The following is a 23,140-nucleotide window of genomic DNA, read 5'->3' as shown; positions in this document are numbered from 1 at the left end:
CTGCATTTTTGGGCCATTAACTCTTTCTTTTGTTTGTTTGTTTGGCACATAAAAAGTATAGCTGGCAGTATTCGTCCAGGGTGAGGGACCCCAACCGCTTCAAATTCCACAGTTGGGTAATACCTTTTATTAGGACCAACCAAAATGCGACAGGAGTTTGGCAAAGCTTTTGAGTTCTCTGGAACTCTTGATCAGACAAAGGCATGAGGAATGAGCGGGATGAGGAAAAGAAGAGGGGAAATGTAGTAAAAAGTTAGGCAGCCAAGAAGTTCATTTCCAAGACTCAATTCCAAGATGGTGACCTCTCGGGTCCACACAGCCACGATTCTGGTACGAAGAAGCAGTGCCTGCTCCCCGTATGTGACAAACGAAAGGCTGACTTTGTAACTCAGTTTTGCCCCAATTTTAAATGAAACACACATTTCTGCAGTTGGCAGAGCTACTTGGCTTCAACTGACTCTCTTAGCTTAGGCTCACATTCAGACCATACATTTCAAGCTCTTTAAAAGCCACCACTCCCCTCAAAGAATACCGGGAACTGTAGTTTGTGTAGGATTCCGAGATTTAGACCCCTCACAGTACTGCAGGTCCCAGATTCTTTGGGGAAAGCCATGACTGTTGAAAGTGTTTAAGTGTTTGGTATGGTTTACTTCTGTTCCCTGCCTAACACATGTGTTTTGCAAAAGTTCTCCAGGCTCACTTACTCCTGTCTCCCAGCTGTAAAGCCCTATTTGCACTGGCTCATTTATCACTGCTCTTGGGAAGCATTCTCTAGACAGGGACATTCTCAGATTTCCCTCTCTTTCCTGAAAGGCAACGTACGAAGCTTGCCTTGCAATGTCTCTTCCCTCATTCCCACTCTTCTTAAGGGTCAACTTCACAAGGTTCCCCCAATAAATGCACTTGTCTCATGCATATCGAAGAGTTGAGCAAAATTTGGGCATGAGCGGATCATAGTAGTTTGCTGGAATCAAGGTTCGTAAATCAAGTCAAGTAAGAATTGAATCTGCAAGTTCTGGTCTTGACGGTAGAACTTTTTTCCCTTTGGGGAAGGGCTGCAGCTCAGGGGCAGACGTTGAATGCAGAATGCCCCTCCCTGGTGCAACCCCCAGAATCTCTAGGTACGATTGGGAGAGACCCCAGTCCAAAACACTAGAGAACCACTGCCTGTCAGTATAGATAAAAAACCAAGCTTGATGGACTAATGACATAGCATAAGGCAGCTTCCGGTGTTCAAATGGAAGCAAGGTCTCTCTTATCACAAAAGGGCAAGTGACTTAGGTGGCACTAATGTGTGCAAATATTTGCCAGTATGTAAACTCACAGCTATTTAAGTCATATAGCCTCCTTAACAGCTCCCGTCTTTGTCCTTCGTGCTTGCACAAATATTCCTCAAGGTTACTCCCCAGAGGAAATATCTTGTTCCTCTCTCCTCCCTTTTCCCTGCCACTCCCTAAGAGTGAAGGTAGGTGTGTGTGGCGGAAGTGGCTTCAGTAGCTTGTTGAGTTTTGAGCACCTTTAAGTATGTTAGAGCTAATGGATTTAAAAACCTCTCCTCTTGGGTAATGTGCATTTTTGCTTGTCCGTAATGTGTCCTTGAAGTGTGCTAAGGACTCTTGCCTTGCCTAGATGGAGGCCAGAGTGGGGCCATTGCCCATGTGGGTGGAAAAAGGATCCCTCAACCCTCACTTAAAAGTCAAGGAAAGACTCATTTCATGAATGAAAACAAAACATAATGGTAACAAACTATTTTTGAAGTTTGTGTCTGGAGTGCAGAAGTAGAGGGTGGATTTGAAGAGTATTACAGCTGCAGTGGTGGCAATTTTGATAGTCACAAAATTGATGGCAATTTTGATAGTCACTGCAGTGGTGGCAATTTTGATAGTCACTGCAGTGGAAGGTAGATGGGGTTAGCTGAGTAGGAATGGGGGTAGTCTTTAGGAGATTATTAGTTCACCCCAGACTTCAGATCATTGTGAAATGATTTCCACAGATCCTCAGGCACTTGTGTTTATTAGTCCTGGGTGCAATGTGTGTTTAAAGGGCTTGAAAACCTACCATGATACTTACCTAGTGCTCTTAGCCCAGTAAGGCTGCGACAAAGCCATTTCATAGAGTTCCCAGATGTTCTCACCTCCGAAAAGCAATACCAAAAGCCTTAAGCTGTAAATTACAAGGTGTTGAGTAGCTTACCTAAGAAACCCACAGCCACCTACGGTTCACAGAGCCGGGAGAATGTGGCTTCCTGGTTGGGCTGCATAATGAAGCAGAATTCCTCCTCTGTGATGTGGTGGAGAAAATTAGTAAGGGATCACTGAGCGTTAGCGGTCACGGAATCAGATAGTTTTTGATCTGGCGTAGATTGCTGGCTCATGATTAACTGTGGCCGATGACTCCTTGGCCTCGGGCGTTTGTCTGTGTTGTCCTCTAGTGCTACATGTGTTTCGCTGAATGTTAATAGATAACGTAATTCGTTTTGTGAACCCAATAGGTCATGCACTGGTAGCTTCCCACCCCCCCCTCAGGTGTGCATGGGAAATGCATGGTGGGGGAGGGGAAGGATCTCTTGCTTTTCCAAAGTCACAGAATGACTCCCTCCTCTGCATCCCTCCCCTGACAAGCTGAAGACCTTGGAGGGTGTTCATGCTTCCTTTCAATTTTTGGTGGAAGACCAGGTGGCTTAACTGGAAGGGTAGAAGCATTTTAGCAGAGAGTTTGTAGGAGAGTTTGTCTATCCCTAAGTGGGGGGGGGGCGTGCACATGAGTGACCCCAAAACTTTCAGGTCTAAGAGCATGGGGCCATTACTCTTGCCCCTGTTCAGATGCATGCACACAAAAGCTCATACCAATGACAGCCTTAGTTGGTCTTTAAGGTGCTACTGGAACGAATTTTTTTATTTTGTTTCGACTACGGCAGACCAACAGGGCTACCTACCTGTAATATTTGACTGAATTCAGCTGACTAGTTAACTGGTGCTTGGGAATGATGTATTGACCAGACTCCCAAACCTTCATTTCTGCCAACTTTCCAGCTAGTAAGTTTGCTTAGTGTGAAGACTTTGGCTGTGGGAAAATATGTTGAAAATTCTTCCGTCTCTCTCCCCCCCCCCCCCCCCGGAGTTCAAGAGTATTTTGGGCAGGTGTTCTGGAAAGCAAGAAGCTATTTAACGAGACACAAGTTTTGCTTTGTTTTTCAAAACCCTTCCACTGCTTTTTATTGCTTCACCCACACGCAGCCACCCACATGTAAAGATTATACAGCTGCAGTTATTGAGATGTCAGGTGTGCATGTGCCTTACGGACTCCAAGTGGATAGCAGAAATTGTTTCTCCATTCTGTAGCGTGTGTGCATGTGTGCTTTTTGTGCTAAGAGGTATGGGTTTTGTTTGCAGACTAATATTAGCATACAAAAAGGGACCCAGGTGGCGCTGTGGGTTAAAGCACAGAGTCTAGGGCTTGCTGATCAGAAGGTCGGTGGTTCGAATCCCTGCAACGGGGTGAGCTCCCATTGCTCGGTCCCAGCTCCTGCCCACCTAGCAGTTCGAAAGCACATCAAAGTGCAAGTAGATAAATAGGGACCGCTTCGGCGGGAAGGTAAACGGCGTTTCGGTGCGCTGCTCTGGTTCGCCAGAAGCAGCTTTGTCATGCTGGCCACATGACCCGGAAGCTGTCTGCGGACAAACGCCGGCTCCCTTGGCTTATAGAGCGAGATGAGCGCCGCAACCCCAGAGTCGGACACGACTGGACCTGATGGTCAGGGGCCCCTTTACCTTTACCTATTAGCATACATACCAGAAGGCTGGGCAGGGCGCGGGGGGGGGGAGAGATAGAGCATTGGACATGGCCTGGAGAGTGTTGGGCTCAAAGCTTGGCTGTTCAGCCTTGAAGCTTGCTGGGTGGTATTGCACAAGCTACTTGTTTCTGTCTAATCCACATCTTAGTTGTGCTGAGGATACAAGTGGATGAACATGCGTTGGAAAGGAAAAGGAAAGGCCAGTGCCAGCTCCAGATTTTCTTAGAAACATGGAATCATAGTGTTGGGAGGGACCATAAAGATGATCATAGTCCAACTCCCTTTTGCCCAACATGGGGCTCAAACCCACAACCCTGAGATTGAGTCTCATGCTCTACCAACTGAATTAAAGGCATTTTTGAAGGGTCCTTGGGCATGTCAGCTTCTGTGAACCACACTCCCCTCTGCAGAGACTCTCCGCCATTATCACCACTGGATTCTTCTCATTGCTGTCTCTTGTTTGTTTCCTAGCCATTGAGCAATCCGTACGTGGCATCTTAATTGAACTTTCTTTGCCTACTGCTCTACCATTGGCTGGGCCGATGGCAATTGCTGAAGAAGAGGAGAAGGTCCGGGGAGCTTTGTCGGTTTGGGTGTAGCCCCTTCACAAGAAGCTCAAGTGTGCTGTGCATTGACACATGTGGAAAACCATGTGGAAACCCAACCAATTGGGTCTGTTGTGCTGGAGGCCACCATAACTCAGTGGAACAGCAGCTGCTGTACATGCAGAAGGTTCTAGGTCTAAGAATGTTTTCTATTTGAAACCTTGGAGAGCTGCTGCCAGTCAGTGTAGACAATACTGAACTAAATAGACTGATGGTGATGATGTAATCATCATCATCATCATCATCATCTGAGTATGGCGCCTATCCAAGTGGGTTGCCCCAGCAAAATGTTAGAAACACACGAAAACATCAAACATTAAAAACTTCCCTGTACAAGGCTGCCTTCAGATTTCTTCTGAAAGTCAGATAGTTGTTCATTTCCTTGACGTCTGATGGGAGGGCGTTCCACAGGGCGGACACCACTGCCGAGAAGGCTCTCTACCTGGTTCCCTGTAACCTCACTTCTCGCAGTGAGGAATCGCCAGAAGGCCCTCGGAGCTGGACCTCAGTATCTGGGCTGAGCGATGGGGGTGGAGAGTATAAAGCAGCTTACGCCATCAATTTTAGACGTCACTCTTACCATATCCATCCTAGTTACACAGCTAGGTCTCTATGGAGAGCGTTGGGCTCAAAGCTCAGCTGTTGTGGTCTCTATGTAAGCTCATGAAATAATGCGTTTTTGAAAGCAAACAAAATTCCCACCCTTCCGCCATTGATGAAGTTCATGCCCACCTGCGCTATCCTTTCCTTGCTTTGCCCAGTTCCTCACTGCATGGCTCATCACCTGAAAGAGCTAAGTGCCTTCAGATGCCATAAGAAGAGAGGCCAGAATTGAGTGGCACAGCTCGCCAAAGATCCTGTGCATTATGTGCCAGGCAAAGTCAGAGGAGCGTTGAGCCTCTGGGCCCATCAATTCTTTTTTTTTTTTTAAACATACTTTTTATTAATTTTACAAAATACAAAAAAAAGAAAGAAAAAGAAAACGGTACATACATAAACACCTTTTCCACCTCCTTCCTACCCACCCACATGGGTCCTCCCCTGCCACAGAAGTATCCCATGTATGTGAACAGTCAGAGATGGTCCATTTTATGCTTGGATTTCTGTCCTCCTCCCCCTCCCCTGACCCCAAAGCCCCCCCCTGCCACCAGGGAGCTCCAGCAAACCAGGGCAGTACGCAGGAGGCCATCCATCCAACCATCTATTGTCATACCAAAAAAAGAGAAAAATAGAAATAGGAAAAAAGAGAAAAAAGAAAGGGCAAAAAAAGAGAAAAAAACAATACAAAACAGAAATTTTTTTCTTACATTCATAATTGTAAAACCATATTTTGTGGGCTTCCCCTCCCCCCCTTCCCCGGTTTTCATCCCTTTTTTATCATCTGCAACAGTTTCTTACTTTATAAAAGTACACCTTTGTATCTTATACAACTTATAAATCAATTGTTAACATTTTCATCTAATATTCAAATCACTGAAAAATCAAACTCCCATTTTATCTTCCCGTGCCTAATTTTTACTCCCTCTATAAGCCTCCATATTTTCACATTTTTCCAAAATCCATTCACTTTTAAAACTATAACTATTCTCTATTTAACCTTACATCCCCGATTACCGGCTCCACCCCCCCAATCCAGCAAATTCCATAATCAGCAGACCAGTTATAAACCTGTTAATCCATCCTTATAATCACAACATCACTTTCCCTTCACCCCACCCCCTGTTTACAGTCTTTTGCCATCCAGGCCACCATACAGGACCCCTGAATTTCTTCTCTTCTCTGCATATTTTTTCCTTCTTCCCTGTGGGCGTTCTGGAGTTCCAGTAATACCAATCGTGCCCCCCTCAAAGGCAGGGCACTCCATCCAACTTTTTGTAGAGTAAAGTCATCATTTTTTTCGTGGTGTGCTTCATTTTGTGTTGAATCATCACAGTCCTCATCTTCATCTTTTCCTTCCAAATCACAGTCACCATCATTGTCATTCTCACATTCATCTTTTTCAGTGTCAAAAGCTTCATCTTCTAAAAAATCAAATTCTGCCATCACCATCTGAAATTGTTGCTGTAACTCTTGCCGTCGTGTCTCCTCTTGACATAGTTCTATTCTTGTTTCCCACATTAAGGTCAAAACAGACCGCTGGAACTCAGGGGAACACTTTTTTGTTGACATAGTTCAATCCTGCCAAGGTCAAAACTTGTCACGTGGGGTGGAATATAATCACAGTTTATTTTCTCGACTCCATTTTAACAAACTGGCTGCATTCTTCAAGTCTTATTAACAATAAAGTTCGAACTCACATTTCACAAACATTTAAACCAAAAAAGAAATTCCACAAAGTCCAGAAATACAAAGTGAAATAAAAATTGACTTATAAATCCTGATCAACTCACTGGGTTGTCTGGGCTGCTGGCTCCCGAGGAAAAGAAAGGTTTTTCTTAGTCTTTACCTCTTGCTGCAGGGCACTCACAACCACAGTCTCTCTCCCCTTTCACCCTGCATCAAAGGGGAGATTCTCTTTGATGCCTTTGAGGGATCCTTTTGAATTGCAAATCTTCTGTTTACGGCTTCGGGTTTCTATTTACTGTCTCTTTTGTTGCCGTGGGGGGGGGTGGCTTCCTCTTTTCTCCCCTCTCTCCCAGATCCAAATTGTTTTATAATCCAAATCGTGAGGTTACTTACAGTCTTGTTTCCAATCGTTTTATTTTCGGAAGAATCCAGCGCTCTCCGCCTTCGGCTTGAAGCTTCTCCCTGCTAGAATAACGTTGCCGCTCAAAATGGCCCCCGCGACTTCTACCCTCCTCGCTCCGGAGCTCTTATTAGAGCTAGCCGAAGGGTTGGGGAGTCCGGATTGGGGCTGTGCCGAGCAAATTAGCCCCCGGGACGCCCTTCCCGAGGTTCTAAGGGGCGCAGCGTCGCTCTCGCTGCCCTCCCCACTCCTAGCAGGGACGGGCCGTCTCGGAGACGAGACGAAACCCTGCCGATCGGCGCTGGCGCTGAACCCGGAAGCCCTGGGCCCATCAATTCTTTTCCAGCTCCATGGATATCTTGAGCATTGGGGTTGTGTTGGTCACATGCTCACCCAGTTCCTGGCTCCAAGGTTTTGCCCTTTGTTAACATTTTTCCTCAGGAGGGATGGATTCCTCTCTCTCTCACACATACCCCCATTAATTTCTTTAGCACGTCTTGTCTTCTCAACCTTGACCAGTGACGAAAGCAATAAGTAATTCAGTAAAAAAGAGACCGTGTGTAAATTTATTGGGAAAGAAACCAAGTTAATAATTTAGTTTTTAAGAGTGATTTACAGTACCCATTGTTAAACTTCTCTTGGCATAGATGTATGTGTGGTGGATCAGTATAATCCATCTTCTGAGAGAGGATGGGCAGTTCCTTGGCTCTTCGACTCGAAGTGAAAAGTTCACATTCCAGGCTAGGTGCAAATTGGCTCAAAATGTGGAAGATTTATCAAGTGTTCACATGATTAAGGAAAGGGACTTGGAAGCAACCATGTCAGCAATTCAAGATGATATATCGATTGGTTGGAAGAAACCCCCTTGAGACAAGGATCTTGCTTCACTCCAGTCAAATACATACAGGTGTTATTTATGACTTTCTAGATAGCGGATGGACCAAAATATGGCCTTGGAGTACTTAATTCTGTGGCAAAAGTTTGCTTCGCTTTTGAAGGGATTAACCTAAATTCATTGCCTGCACAGGAAGCCACTATGATCCCCATGCAAAGTGGCCTCAACTTTCCGAAGGATCGATGACATTAAAGTATAATGAAGCAGCAATCATTTTAAGATCTCAAACAACTTCCCTGTTCTGTGTTTAAACATTGATTTACACATTACTCTGTAGTCCAGTCCTTTTTAGCTAACGTAATCCAGAGCTTGCTGGATCAGGCCAATGGCCCATCTAGTCCAGCATCCTGTTCTCACGGTGGCCTGCCAGATGCCTGGGGGAAACCCACAAGCAGGACCTGAACACAAGAGCTCTCTCCCCACCTGCGGTTTCCAGCAATTGGTGTTCAGAAACATTACTACCTCTGCCTGGGGAAGCAGAGCCTAGCTGTCATGAATGGCAGCCATTGATAGTTTTATCCTCCGTTAATTTGCCTAATCCTCTTTTCAAGCCGTCCAAATTGGCAACCATCACTTCCTCCTGTTTCTTTATAAAGTGTGGAACTTCCCTTGTCTTTATTTACAACTAGACCTAGTTTTTGCCCAACTGCTTCTGGTATTTTGGGGTGTGCATCTGAATCCTTGAGACAACCCTTCTCAGCATGGATTTCCCCTGAATTCTTCAGAAGCGGAGACATTGTCCTGTGAGCCAAAATTCGGGAAGAATTTGGATTCACATTCTCAGAAGCGGTTCAGATGGAGCTGGGGTGGCAGCGCAGTGTTCGAAATTAGCCAGGTGCCAGGCGCATTTTGCACCTGATTTTTGACCACGTGCAACCAAATGAAGATGCCTGGGTGCCAGGATGGTGCCTGACATATCCACCATCTGGAGATCATTGGATCTGGACTGTTTTCACACACTAATACCCCATCCTGTAGAATTCCATTGGTTATATTTTATCTGCACAATCAGAATGAATTTCAGGAATGAAATTGCTTTTTCTGTGCAGCCTGAGCAGGAGCAGTCACCATTAAGAAAAAGAGGTAGAAACTGGCCAATATCTACAGTGGTACCTCGGTTTACAACCACAATTGGTTCCGGAAGTCTGTTCTTAACCTGAAGCGAACTTTCCCATTGAAAGTAATGGAAAGTGGATTAATCCGTTCCAGACGGTCCGCGGAGTACTTAAACTGAAGCGTACTTAACCTGAAGCGAACTTCCCCATTGAAAGTAATGGAAAGTGGATTAATCCGTTCCAGACGGGTCCGTGGAGTATACAACCTGAAGTGTACTTAACCCGAAGTATGAGTGTAATTGGTTCTGGAAGTCTGTACTTAAACTGAAGCGTACTTAACCTGAAGCGAACTTTCCCATTGAAAGTAATGGAAAGTGAATTAATCCATTCCAGATGGGTCCGCAGTATTTGTAAACCGAGGCGGTTGTAAACCGAGGTATGACTGTATATGGACTGTGCCTGGGGCAAGTGACTTTTCTTTAAATTCTTAACCTACCTCAAGGTTTTCATTTGAAGTAGGCAGGTGTTTAACTGAGAATCAATCACAGTCAGTCCGTCACTTGGAAAATGAAATTTGATAGCCGTCTTGCCCCCAAATGGCAACTAGAAATTCTGCTTGGGCGAGTGTAACCTTGGTTTAAGGAGACGTTTGGCGCTTAGCTTATATACCTGAGTTTCTAACACTGATATGTGTGCAGACGTTTTGGACTACGTCTCCCATCAGCCCTAGACTGAGGGCAGTCTAATAAAACACCTGGAGGGCATCAGGTTTGGTGAAGGCTGATAAAAAGCGACTGCGGTTATAATTATAGTTTCCTTGCAGTGTCATGCATTTGCAGGGTTTGGGCATGTCCAGTGGGATGTTTGGTTTATCTCAAAACTCTTTTTGAAACTCCCTGCAGTCTCTGAAGTGCTTTGAGAATTTGCATCCAGTTCGCATGGGGGAATATGGAGTTAGTTAGACTCTGAATCCAAGCCAGCGTTCTCTGCAAACTGTTTCTCTAATGGTAGTAGGTTTCTGAATACTACCGTCATTACAACATCCCTGTAGCCCTCCTGGAGTGATCTCATACTTCGAACTGGCTACAGATCTTACCTCCTTTGCAAAGTTTTCATGTTATGAATACCGGACCATATCTGCCAAACTTTGTGGGGCCTGGTGGTTGAATTGGATGAAGAGCTTGATAAAATACAGTTGATTACTATATCAGGAATGAGCATTATACCCATGCCTTTGCCCATTCCTAATTTTGTACACCAGTTGCAGACTTGTATCATGTTTACTTTGAAGCAGAATTTCCAGGAATGCCGATACTGTACTGGGAAGCTGTGGCTTCTTTTGGACCCTAAAACTCAATATGAAAACAGAAAACATTTCAAGTAGAAATGCAAAATTTGGGGTTTTGATCTTGGTGGTTTGTGTGATTTTAAATGCTTGCCTTGATGGAATATAGAGGAGACGTGGAGTTTTGTGTGTGTGAATAATAATAATAATAATAATAATAATAATAATAATAATTGCTGAAGCTTGACTCTAGAGCTGAAAAAGTTTCCCCACCCCTGACCAGCTACATGACCTTGCCTGTTTCAGAGTGTGCGGAAGGAGGGTTTGCCATCTACCCTGAAGCAAGGGCTTCCCCATTTTATTTTATTGTTGGGGCTACCTCTCCACATACAATAGTGCCTCGGACATTTTGGCAAACAGCATGAGGCTGCTTCGGGGTATTGGACTTCCCTTTCAGGTTTGATTAAACCAATTAGGTTATGCTTAAGATGTTAGTAATATAGTACTTTATTGGTTTAAAATATTTATATCCAGCTTCTCTGCCCACCAAGGGCTCCAAGGCAGTAAACAACAGTCAAAATCATCATCATCTAATTTGAAACTGATGCACAGTGGTACCTTGGTTCTCAAACTTAATCTGTTCCGGAAGTCCGTTCCAAAACCAAAGCATTCCAAAACCAAGGTGCGCTTTCCCATAGAAAGTAATGCAAAATGGATTAATCCGTTCCAGACTTTTAAAAACAACCCCTAAAACAGCAATTTAACATGAATTTTACTATCTAATGAGATCACTGATTCATAAAATGAAAGCAATAATACATAAATAAGCAGGACAGTATTGTAGATGATCAAAATAATATTTTTTTTGCTTACCTGCACTGATGATAGTAATTTTTGGGATGGGGGGCTTTCATCCATTTCCGCAGTCATGCAATCAATCAATCAGTAGCTGAACTGGGTTCCACACAGTCACAAAAGCAAATTAACAGAAAAAGCCTCAAAAACAAAAACACAAAACAAATAGCAAAAACAGAAGCGCCAAACTTGTTATGTATTAGTCCGTTCCAGAAGTCCATTTAACTCAAAAACCAAGGCACAACTTCTGATTGGTGCAGATGCCCCAGAAACAACAGCCGACAGCCTCATCAGATGTTCGACTTCCGAAAAACGTTCAAAAACCGGAACACTTACTTCTGGGTTTTCGGCGTTTGAGAACCAAAGCATTTGCGAACCAAGGTACCACTGTAAGTGGTAATAAACAAATAAAACACAAGCTCGGGTAGGAATTAATGAGGCGAGCTCGTTTTCTCTCTTTGTCTATATCATTAGTAACATAAAAAGGTGGGGATTTGTATTTCATGGGTTTAACACCCGAGGGTGCTGATCCTTAAGTTTCAGGAAGGGCAGCTGAGGGAGTCTGGATGAAACACTGCATCTGCCTTGGATTTGCCTCATAGAGGGAAAGTTGACTTCTCTTGACTTCTCTGTTAAATCTGCTTTTATGAACATTTGATTCGGGCTTAACAAAGATTCAGTGGGGCACAATACCTGCACCCATGTTTTCCTTAGATATAAGCAGAATCAGAAGGAATACTGATACGTTCCTGACAAATGGGGTTAGGCCTGAAGTACAACCCATCATTTTTGCTCTCTTCATTAAAAAACCTGTTTAGGAAGAACACCCGGAAAGCGCTTAATTTATTTATTTATTTTGAAAAAAAAGAACATCTGTCTGTTTCTGGAAACAAAGCCCTGTACATATTAATATCCATAAAATATTTTTCAACTGGATGATGTCTTTGATAACATTTTATAAATAATCCGAGTGAAGGGAGTAGAGCTCAAGAGAATTTATTAAATCATAACACAATAAAACCTTACTTTGGGTTTTAAGCTTCCATTAGTATTAGTCAACGAGAGACACTTTTTTTCGCTTCTAGAAACGAATGGGTTTCCTTTCCGTAAAAGAGTACAAAGATTTTAAGTGCTCCAGACAATACGTACTGTTTTTCAGGCTCTTTCTGGATTTGGGAAGGCTCCAGAGAAAACAGCTGCAAACCTGTTTTGGCTTTGGGGAAAGAAACCACCAGACAGAAAAAACAGTTGCATATTCATCCTGTTGTATATGTTAAAAGTTGGTTTCAGACGTTGTTCCTATTATAGCACAAAACGCGGTGTTGCATTCGATTTGCAAAACAGCATTGATATAGAAAACAGACTGCAGAGGTATCCAAGATAACTTCAAATGTGCCACAGAGTATAACATATTTGAGTTTCGTTGTGTGCGTTTCTATACTCTGCATTAAATCTGTGTTCTGAAACCTTGATAACTCCTTGTGGAACTTGCAGGAAAAGGTTTCCACTTACATGAACAAGCTCCAGTGAGTTTCTGTCTCGTATGGTCTGCCTCCCCCTTTCCTCGTCATATGTCAACACAGATATGCTTTGCAGCAAACCACTGTCCCCTGTTGTGGTGGTGGTGGTTGTTATGGTTTTAATTTATAAGCAAAGCATGCACTACTCTTGCAAGACAGTCTGCGGGCAGGTAGGTCCTCAGCCTGCGGACCCGATGGAGTTGGTAGGCAGTTGCCCTGGACACAGAATTGACCATGGACAGCTGTGAGTCCAAATTGACTCCCAGGCTGCGCACCTGGTCCTTCAGGGGCACAGTTACCCCATTCAGGACCAGGGAGTCCCCCACCCCCACCCACCCCATGTCCCCCAGAAACAGTACTTCTGTCTTGTCAGGATTCAACCTCAGTCTGTTAGCCGCCATCCATCCTCCAACCGCCTCCAGGCACTCACACAGGACCTTCACCGCCTTCACTGGCTCTGATATGAAAGAGAGGTAGAGCTGGGTATCATCCGCATACTGATGAACACCCAGCCCAAACCCCCTGATGATCTCTCCCAGCGGCTGCATGTAGATGTTAAAGAGCATGGGGGAGAGGACAGAACCCTGAGGCACCCCACAAGTGAGTGCCCAGGGGTCTGAACACTCATCTCCCCACCACCACTTTCTGAACATGGCCAAGGAGGAAGGAGCGGAACCACTGTATAACAGTGCCCCCAGCTCCCAAACCCTCTAGACAGTCCAGAAGGATGTTATGGTCGATTGTATCAAAAGCTGCTGAGAGATCCAGCAGAACTAGGAAACAGCTCTCACCTTTGTCCCTAGCCCGCCAGAGATCATCAACCAGTACGACCAGGGCAGTTTCAGTCCCATGATGAGGCCTGAATCCCGATTGGAAGGGATCCAAATGGTCCGCATCCTCCTACACAAATCCAGAGTGGAGTCCCTAAGATGGTTGGGTGGCGTCTTGTACGCCTCCTTCTGACAACTCCTGCAGCCAAGATGGTGCCAAACATATTGCTCTGCTTTCTGTTGGACCATGCCATTGAGGCCGAGAGGGGACTCTTGTCTTCTGGGCAGCCCAGGACCTCCAAAAACACTGTCCAGCATTGTACCCCGTGGAGGTCACTTGGGTGCTGCTAACATACAGCACAAACAACACAGGAGGCAGCAATTATGACCTGCCAGTCTCTGCAGCCGCAGCAGGCACTGTGATTCTCCAGCAGTTTGATTTCATCCCTGGAGGCACACTCCATTTGTTCTTGAGAGAGACAGATGCCAACAATCCAGGCCCTGCCCACTGCTGGCCCTTTAGTGGAAGAGCAGCTGCTCACCCCTCATATAATCTGTTTTGATTTGTTTTTAACATTGTGTTTTAATGCACCCTGGGACTTTAGGATGAAAGGCGGGTAAATAATGATAATAATAACAATATCTAGTGCAGGGGTGGGGAACATCAGACCCAGAGGCCAAATGTGCCCTCCCCATCCTTTCTTTCTGACGCTTGGTTCTCTCCCTAGGGCACACCATTCATTCCCTGATTCTCCACTTTTGTGGAATCCTAGAATTGTAGAGTTGCAAGGGACCCTGAGGGTCATCTAGTTCAACCCCTTGCAATGCAGGAATCTCAACCTCAAGCCATCCAACCTCTTCTTAAAAACCTCCAAGGAAGGAGAGTCCACAACCTCCTGAGGGAGTCCGTTCCACTGTCAAACACCTCTTACTTTCAGAAAGTTTTTCCATACGTGTATTCGGAATCTCCTTTCTTGTAACTTGAAACCATTGGTTTGAGTCCTTTCCTCCGGAGCAGGAGAAAACAAAAGTTGCTCCACCTTCCATATGACAGCCCTTGAGATATTTGAAGTTGCCATCGTATCTCCTCTCGGTCTCTTTCCCAGGCTAAACATACCCATCTCCCTAAACTGTTCCTCATAAGCCTTGATTTCCAGACCCTTGATCATCTTGGTTGCTCTCCTCTGCACACATTGTCCACCTTGTCAACATCCTTCTTAAATTGTGGTGCCCAGAGTTGGACACGTTCTAGTTCTACTTGCTGTAATTTATTCCTGAACCATATCTTCCTTGCCTGTGTTCAGTAGTGTAGAAAACTCTTTTGTTTTTGTGTGTGGCTGGACTGCAGCTCCTGTACAAAGATCACATCTGTTGCCTCACCCACCACAGGCATGTGGGCCTCAGAAGTTGGCCCACCAGGGAACAAAGCGAGCCCTTTGACTGGAAAAAAGATTCCCACCCCTATTATAGTGAGGACATACCAGTTCCTGAAGATTGGGCTAAACTTAAATCCCAAGTTTTTTTAAAATAATAATAATAATAATAATGGCTCTTGTAATTAAGATTATTATTATTATTAGATTCAAATGCCCTTTTGAAGAATACTGCAGGTGTGGCTGAGTTGATCACTCAGTCGGTGCTGTTACCAGGCCCAGCCATCTACTTCATCTGTCAACTGGGGAACAATTGCCAGCTCCAGAGGCGGGGGAGAATGTGAAAAGAAGCTAGACCATGCCTTGCCATATGCTTTCTTGACAAATCAAGCCCTTTTTTATTCATCCATATGCACAAAACTGTGAGAACAATACTAACAAGGGTTTCAGGGTAGTTCACATGTGTTTTTTCCCTATATCTTTTTGGAACACACTTGTGGGATAGGTGAAGCTGAGAGTTAGGGACCGGTTGCTCTGAATCATCTTCCCAGTGTCCTCTCTAGACGTGCCGAGCTGCACTTTATTTATTTTTATTTATTTTGGGGGGGATTTTTTAAATTTTTTAAAAAAAACTATTTTATTTTGACAAAGTAATACTGTCATCATAAATAAATAAGAATGAAAATGTGCACCCCCACCGCCGAGACCATTCCATTGTAACTACCCAACCTCCCAAAATTTCAACACCTCTCGCAATGGTTTGACCCCTTTCCGTTTTAACAGTACAAATTCTACAAACACCCTCCACATCTCCTCAGAATCATTTCTCCTGCATATTCCCCGTCTTACCATAAGGGCACATGTTAGTGTATCATTAATAGCTATATCCCACACCTCTTCATACCGAGGTCCCAACTTCATCTGCCTAATACAATCATACATTTCAATTCAATACCTTGGTTTTCAAACGCCTTGGGAGTTTAACGTTTTGCCTCCTGAACAGTCAAAAACTGGAAGTGATTGTTTCTGTTTTTGAACGTTCTTCGGAACCCGAACATCTGACGCGGCTTCCGTGGCTTCTGATTGTCTGCCTCCTCCCAGAGCCTCCTGCAGCCAATCAGAAGCCATGCCTTGGTTTCCGAACATTTTGGAAGTTGAATGGACTTCCGTTCAACTTCCAAGGTACCACTGCACTGTTCTCAGGGTACAGCAAAGACTGGTCCTCGTGTCTCCACCATGGATTGCCCAGGTTGGATTGGAAAGCTTGAAAAGTAGGCCAAGGCACATGACGAATGCATCCGCAGGATTGACCAAGGCTCCCCAAGATGGATCACCCTCTCTGATGTCTTGCTTAGGAACGTGTTCGTGAACCTTGAAAAGTTGTGACTCCAAAATAAATGTGCAGAGGTGGGAAGACGGAGAGAGCGAGAGCAAACAGTCGGTGCTCCAACCTTCCTAGGTGACGTGAAGTCTGTGTCACCGAATAAATGATTAGGAAGCAACAACACAGCATTTCAGACTAGAAGCTGGTCGCAACACCCACAAGTAAATGTGCAACTTGCATGACGAGTACCAAATCATACTGTGGTTAAAACCGACTTGTTTCCACAGTGATATAATCTGGAAGCATTTTGTCTAGCTGACTTTACAAGAAACTCAACTGTTTTGCAAAGTACTTGCCTGAATATGAATGAAAATGCAAACAATATGTTCCTTACCATCTTTACCGCAGATGAGTATGGCGCCTGCCTTTGCCAGTTGAAAATATTAAAAGTTGGTCCGGCGTGAATTGTATATCTGAGCTAATGTCAGATTTATTAGTGCTAATAATAATAATAATAATAATAATAATAATAATAATAATAATAATACTGGTGCTGTCTGTAATTTTACATCGGGTTATTTATTAGCCCATACTTTATGTTTACCATTCACACATTGGTTAAGGACTTAACATTGGTGGAGTTCAGAATGACAGAACTGGGAATAAGTGTTGTGGAAATTGGGGGCGGGGTGTTATTTTAAAAAAGGGTGTATTTTGCATGCTTGGTGGACCTGGGGGGTTTCCATATAGGCAAGCTGAGGGTCTCGACTGACATACCACCAAAGCATCCATTGTAGTAAGCAGTCTGAAACTTAACACATATGGGCCTCACTTAAGCTGCTGGGACCATTTGAACGCCTGAGTCTAGCAGGCACTCCTTTCCCTAATGGTCCCTCGATAACATTTAGATGCAGTGTTCCTGCGTAAAATGCAAAATAATTGCTGGTAAAGAATTAATGCAAAGCATAAGAGGAGCTTTTTTTTCTAAATCAGCAGTGCTGCAACACAATGTAGCAGTTTCTCCTCCAATCATGCAAGTTCGGTCTGTCTGTCTGTCTGTCTGTCTGTCTGTCTGTCTGTCTGTCTGTCTGTCTGTCTCTCTCTCTCTCTCTCTCTCTCTCTCTCTCTCTCTCTCTCTCATTCCTCCACCCCCATTTTGGAAAGCAAAAAAGCCAGCCTGTCCAAATATTTACTGCATAAATTTCTGAAACATTTCCTCCCCGTTTCTGTTTTCTGACTTACCATTTTATCTTGTTTTCATTTACCTCCATTCCCCGATCACCAGACTCCCACATCATAGCATTTGTTCCATATTTCATTCGGAAATAAAGTGTTATTCTCAAAGAGGCTTCCCAGAAATACGTTGAGCTCCTGTAATGTTTATTTTCCTCATAACACCTGCCTTTGTTCCCTTGACACTTTCCATACCAGAGTGGATGGATTTTTTTAAAAATATCAAGAGGACTTGGATCGTGGTTCTTCAACTGGTGGGTCAAGACTCTTGATGTGCCTGGATCACACCAATGACACCACAAAGACCTCCCTTTTTTATGTGCTTGATTTTCTTCCAGAATAGCATAAAAGGCAGAGATAAATGGGGGTCACATAGGAATGCTGACAAGAGTCCCTTTATTTATAGCAGATGCAAAATACTTTGTGAGGTGTTATGGTCTCATCCATGCAGAACAAGGTGCACTTTCCAGAATGCCCTCTTCTGTATAACTACAAAAACACAGGAGACCTGCCCTCCTTTGTATATGGTCATCCTTGAAGACAGGAGGAGAAATGGGGGCGGAAAAAGTAAATTCTAAGAGGTTCTAAGATTGTAGCTCAGGATTGAATGTGGGTCCTGGGTCTAACCAAGCTAGGAGACTCTGGACCAAATTTTTTTTTTATTTTAAATTGCTAATAAAACAAGCAGTTCAAATAAATCTGCTGGTTTTCCATTTTGAAATCCATATGTTTCCACAATACGTGAGCGTGCTAATTGGTTGGTGTTACAAGAATAGCATATTGGTTTGTGGCTAAATTGAGACGTTGCGTCGTTGCATGATGGAGGAGCATTATTAAAACCCTTTGGCTGTGCAGCCACCCTATACAAAGGCCTCTTTGGACGAATCAAAGCTCTGTCTTGGACCAGCACCTTGTTTTGCCCAGTAGCCAAGCAGATGCACCTGGGAAGAATGTTAGCAGAACATAAAGACAGGAGACCTCTCCTGCAGTTGTTCCCCAGCGACTTGTATTCAGAAGTGTGCTTCCAATCCTGGTGGCAGATTATAATCACTATGACTAGTAGCCACTGATAGCTTCCTTCCTACATGAGAAGCCAAGCTACAGGGAACCAGGCAGAGGGCCTTCTCGGTAGTGGCACCCACCCTGTGGAACGCCCTCCCACAAGAGGTCAAAGAGAATAACAATTATCAGACCTTTAGAAGGCATCTTAAGGCAGCCCTGTTTAGGGAAGCTTTTAATGTTTGATGGATTTCTGTATTTTAATGTTTTGTTGGAGGCCGCCCAGAGTGGCTGGGGGAACCCGGCCAGATGGGCGGGGTATAAATAAATTATTATTATTATTATTAATTATTAATTAATAATAATAATAATAATAATAATTATTATTATTATTATTATTATCCTCTGCTGTTTTAAGAAGTGCTTCCTGTTGCTGGACCCACCACTGAGCTTCATCTGACCCCAGATTCTTGTATTAATAAGAGAAGGAAGCAGCCTCTCTATTTCTCCACTTTGCCTTTACCCCCCTCCCAAACATTCTAACCTTTCCTAACAGGGGCATTGTTCCAGTTCCTTTTTATGTTGCAGGATTACCATACTTTCCTGGGTATAACGCGCCCCCGTGTATAAGATACCCCCTATTTTTGGGGACTCCTAATTAAGGAAATGGAGGGGGGAATCGCCCAGAGTTGTTGAGCTTTCTTTGGGGGGGGGGATTGCCGACAATCACTCACCCACCTGATAGCCGCTGACAATCGCACGCATGGCCAAAGACACCAATCGTCTGCCCAAGCAGCTGAAAATCACCTGCCCATTTGCCGCAGCAGCAGCCGATCACCAGCAGGCCTTGCCACAGCCAGCAGTCACCCGCCCCTATGCACTATCCATGTATAAGACAATAATTTTACACCTCTATTTTTAATTTAAAAAATCTCGTCTTATACACCGAAAAGTATGGTATATCTGTTATGGGACAAGAGGCAGATTTTCGTTTGGTTCTTTCTCTTCTTGTAGTGCGAGATTAAGGAAAACCCACTTATTTTAAACTCATGCTGCAATCCCATGGATTTGAAAGTTAGGAGCCCATTAAGCTGCTTTATAGAACCACAGAATTGTAGAGTCGGAAGGGACCATGAGGGTCATCTAGTCCAACCCCCTGCAATGCAGGAATATTTTGCCCGACGTGGGGCTCAAACCCACCACCCTGAGATGAAGTGTTTCATGCTCTACGACTGAGGCATCTCGGTTCTATGTAGAAAGTCAGACCATTGGTCCATCTGATTTAATAATAGCCTGCTGACAGAAGCTCTCCCAAGATTTCGGACAGTTGTTCCCAGCCCCACCTGCAAATGCCAGGGATTGAACCTTGGAACTCTTCACACACAAAACATGTGAGAGGCTGCCCTTCCCCAAAGATCAAAGTGGTCCTTACACCTAGAATCTGGCTTTAGCAAGCATCTGGAATGTCAGGGATGAGGGAGTTGTGGTTCAGAAATATCTGGAGGTCCAGCCTTTTCATTGCTTGCTGTTTTTTTACGATTGTTCATTTTTCTCTTACACTTTCTTTTTGCTTTAAATTTCCCATGAAACCTCTTCCCCCCCCCGACAGTCTGCTGTTTGTATTTCTACTTTAATTGACCCAGGAAACGGACATGCCATTCCTATCCCTCCCGACCCCCCTAATTTTCCTGCAGTGTCTCATTTTGTCTAATTTATGTTGTGTGGCAATGGGCTGGAATTGCCCTCTGTTTTTGTTTCGCCAGGGTGCCTAGTAGATTTTAGGCACTCTCAGACTAACAACAGGCTCTTGAAACAACAAAAGGAAGGCAAAGTGCTTAATCGAGATACTCAATCAACCTTGGGTTTATGTGTCATTCTGCCTTGCGTGTTGTTTTCCATCCTTCGTGCTCGACTCCTGCGGGTTGCCAGTCTACCACTGAATGGAATGTGGCCTTAGCCTTCAGTGCTCAGAAGAGAGCACCTCTTGATTAGAAAAACAGATGATTGCGCACTTCAGAGAATGAATATAAATGATATTTTCTTGGCCGGAATATATCCGCCGAGGAGACGGAAACCGCCTCTTTCTCCTTAGATGCTATTTCTTTGCAGTAATCGAATAAATTCAGGCAGGAGCATTTGGCAGGGAGTCTTCTCTCGCTTGGTACCATTTTTGATGGTGCACATATCACTTGAGTTACGTATAGGAAGAACGCTGAAAATGGTAACTATCCACGGAGTTGTTCACCTCCCTACCACTGCATGGATGGCAGATATTCTGTACTGTAGCCATTACCAACCTGGTGCCCTCCTTATGCTTGGGACAGCAACTCCCATCAACTACAGCCATGGGCATGTTAGCCAGGGTTGGTGGTAGCTGGATAGCTCGGTTGGTTAGAGCATGGCCATTTGAACCAACCTTTCAAAATCCATCTTCTCCCGATTTATATTCTGTCTCCTCTTTTTAATCATAAATATCCTAATCTGCAAAAAGGAGATCTAATTTGCAGAGCTTCTATCGTGCTCATTATCAGGCGCCGATAATGGCAAGGTTGCAGGTTTGAACCCTGTATGGGACAGCTGCCTGTTCCTGCATTGCAGAGGGTTGGACTAGATGATCCCCAGGGTCCCTTCCAACTCTACAATTATACCATTCTATGATTCTGTTAAAAAACAAAACATCTGTACCATTCTATGATTCTGTAAAAAAAATAATAATCTGTACCATTCTATGATTCTGTAAAAAAAACATGTGTACCATTCTATGATTCTGTTTAAAAAACATCTGGAACATACTAGGTTGGGCAAGGCTGCTGTAACAAGTGGTTTTTCCCCTGCTCTAAACCACGCAGGCAAGGATCAAGAAATGTAGGCTTAAAAATTGAATTCTCCCTACAGGGAAACTGTGGCTTTTTTGTTTTTGCTTTTTTATGGCATTCCTAGGGCAAGACTTAACATGTATACCATTTCCAAGGAACATCTCCTCACACTGTACGGAGGATAATCTTATCCTCCCGAAACAGGTTTTCGAAGTGTTGGAGCATTTGACTTTTGATTTCTGGGGCTCTTCCCAGAGGCTTCCATTTGTGATGGTTTTGTTCCCTCTTGGAGAGGTCGGGGCCTTGCACTGCAGATTAAGAAAGGGTTCTTGAGGGTAGTGCTGTGTGACAAATCTAAGCCAGTTTTACTGCTGCCGTTCCTCTGCCTCAAGGGGGACCTTAAAAATCCATAAGCGTCACTTACTCCTTTGCATGAAGACTAGCAATGACTTTGCAATATACAATTAATTCATTCTGCGTTGTTGTTTCCATCCCCGGCCCTCTTCTCTCATAGCCCAGTCGCTGAAGGAGTTTGCCCGGTTATTGATTGCGGTAGAAGAGGAGAGGAGACGCCTGGTAAGTCTGTTCCTTCAGTGTTTTCCTTCTCCTGGAAAAGCTCCTGTTTTTCATTCATGTTTATGGAAATCTCAGCACGCAAGAATCTGGGTTGTTGCTGTTCTTCTTGTTGTTGTTTTCACTGCTTCCTGACAAACCCCAAATGAATGCATTATTGGAGTTCTGCACATTTTGCAACGTTGAACTTAACATGCCCTTCTACGATAGTTGGTGCCCTTGAATGCCAAAGTGCGGTCTGTTCATCCCAGATGCATACAGGAAATGGTTGTTGAGCTGCTATTAGGACGTGGTCCATGACACAACAAACTTGCAAGAGCAAGCAGGTCTAGGTTTGGTTTGAGCCTGGATAGAACATCACTCGCAGGGTTAAAAATGTACTAAATAAAATATTGAACTAAAGAGAAGATCTGTTGCTTACAACAGATGCAATCACTTCATTAATATTCCACTAGAGTACAAAGGTATCTGGAAAAGTAGGCTTTGGGGAAAGTTGCGCCCTAAACACTAAAAACAAAATAAAACAAAATGTACATTTCGAGACTTAAATTCAAATTCTCTTTCAAATTCCAAACTTTTAGATCCCCCCCCCCCGAAATGATGCTCAGCTGCAGCTTAGGGCGTAGAACTATGTAGCTCCTTGTCTTCTTACAAAATGGCTCAGTTGGTTAGCACCTGGAGCTGATAAGGCCAAGGTTGCAGGTTCAATCCCCGTATGGAACAGCTGCCTATTCTTGCATTGCAAGGAATTGGACTAGATGAACCTGAGGGCCTCTTCCAACCCTACAGTTCTATGATTCTGAGATTCGTCCTCCTGGTGCTACTGCCACTTCCTACACTGGGAATTTGTGTAGCTAAGTCGTGCTAGAGTTCCGTCTTCAGACCACATACATTTGATCCTGTTTTCTAGAATTCAACCATAAGTGTGCATCCTTGCTGAAGATTACCTCTGGGGAAGGGAATGGGTGACGGGTGATGTGCCAGATTCTCAGCCTAACTTTCCAAGCGGCTTCCTAACTAGTAGGAACATTAGGAACTAATCTGATCAATGGTCCATGTGGTTCAGTATCAGCTACAGTGACTGGCAGCTCTTTAGGCTTTCAGGCAGGGATTTATCCCAGCGCTTATGTGAGGATGCTGGGGATTGAATCTGAAACCTTTGGCATGCACAGCACCTGCTCTAACATTCAGTTTCAGCTCTTCCCTAGTGAGTCACATCTCTTCCAGCTGCCGCCGCTGCCACTGATATCATATCCTTCTGTTGGGTTGTCAGCAGGGGGGGATATTCTATTTATCACACTTTTATCCCACCCTTTTCCAAAGTGCTGATGGCAGCATGCCAAATTCTCCTTCCGCCA

The 23,140-nt window shown here is 44.3% G+C and overlaps 1 protein-coding gene across 1 annotated transcript in view; it reads left to right on the top strand.

Annotated features, from left to right (window-relative positions):
* Positions 1-23,140, top strand: part of ARHGAP42 (Rho GTPase activating protein 42) — a 157,983-nt gene that overhangs the window by 41,590 nt on the left and 93,253 nt on the right. The window contains exon 3 of the mRNA XM_035116468.3: positions 21,724-21,785. Coding sequence (XP_034972359.1) covers positions 21,724-21,785 — 62 coding nt within the window. The remainder of the gene's footprint in view (positions 1-21,723; positions 21,786-23,140) is intronic.

This window comes from Zootoca vivipara, chromosome 4, assembly GCF_965207765.1.
Source record: "Zootoca vivipara chromosome 4, rZooViv2.hap1.1, whole genome shotgun sequence".
Classification (NCBI taxonomy): Eukaryota; Metazoa; Chordata; class Lepidosauria; order Squamata; family Lacertidae; genus Zootoca; species Zootoca vivipara.
This window is presented reverse-complemented; position numbering and strand designations above follow the sequence as displayed.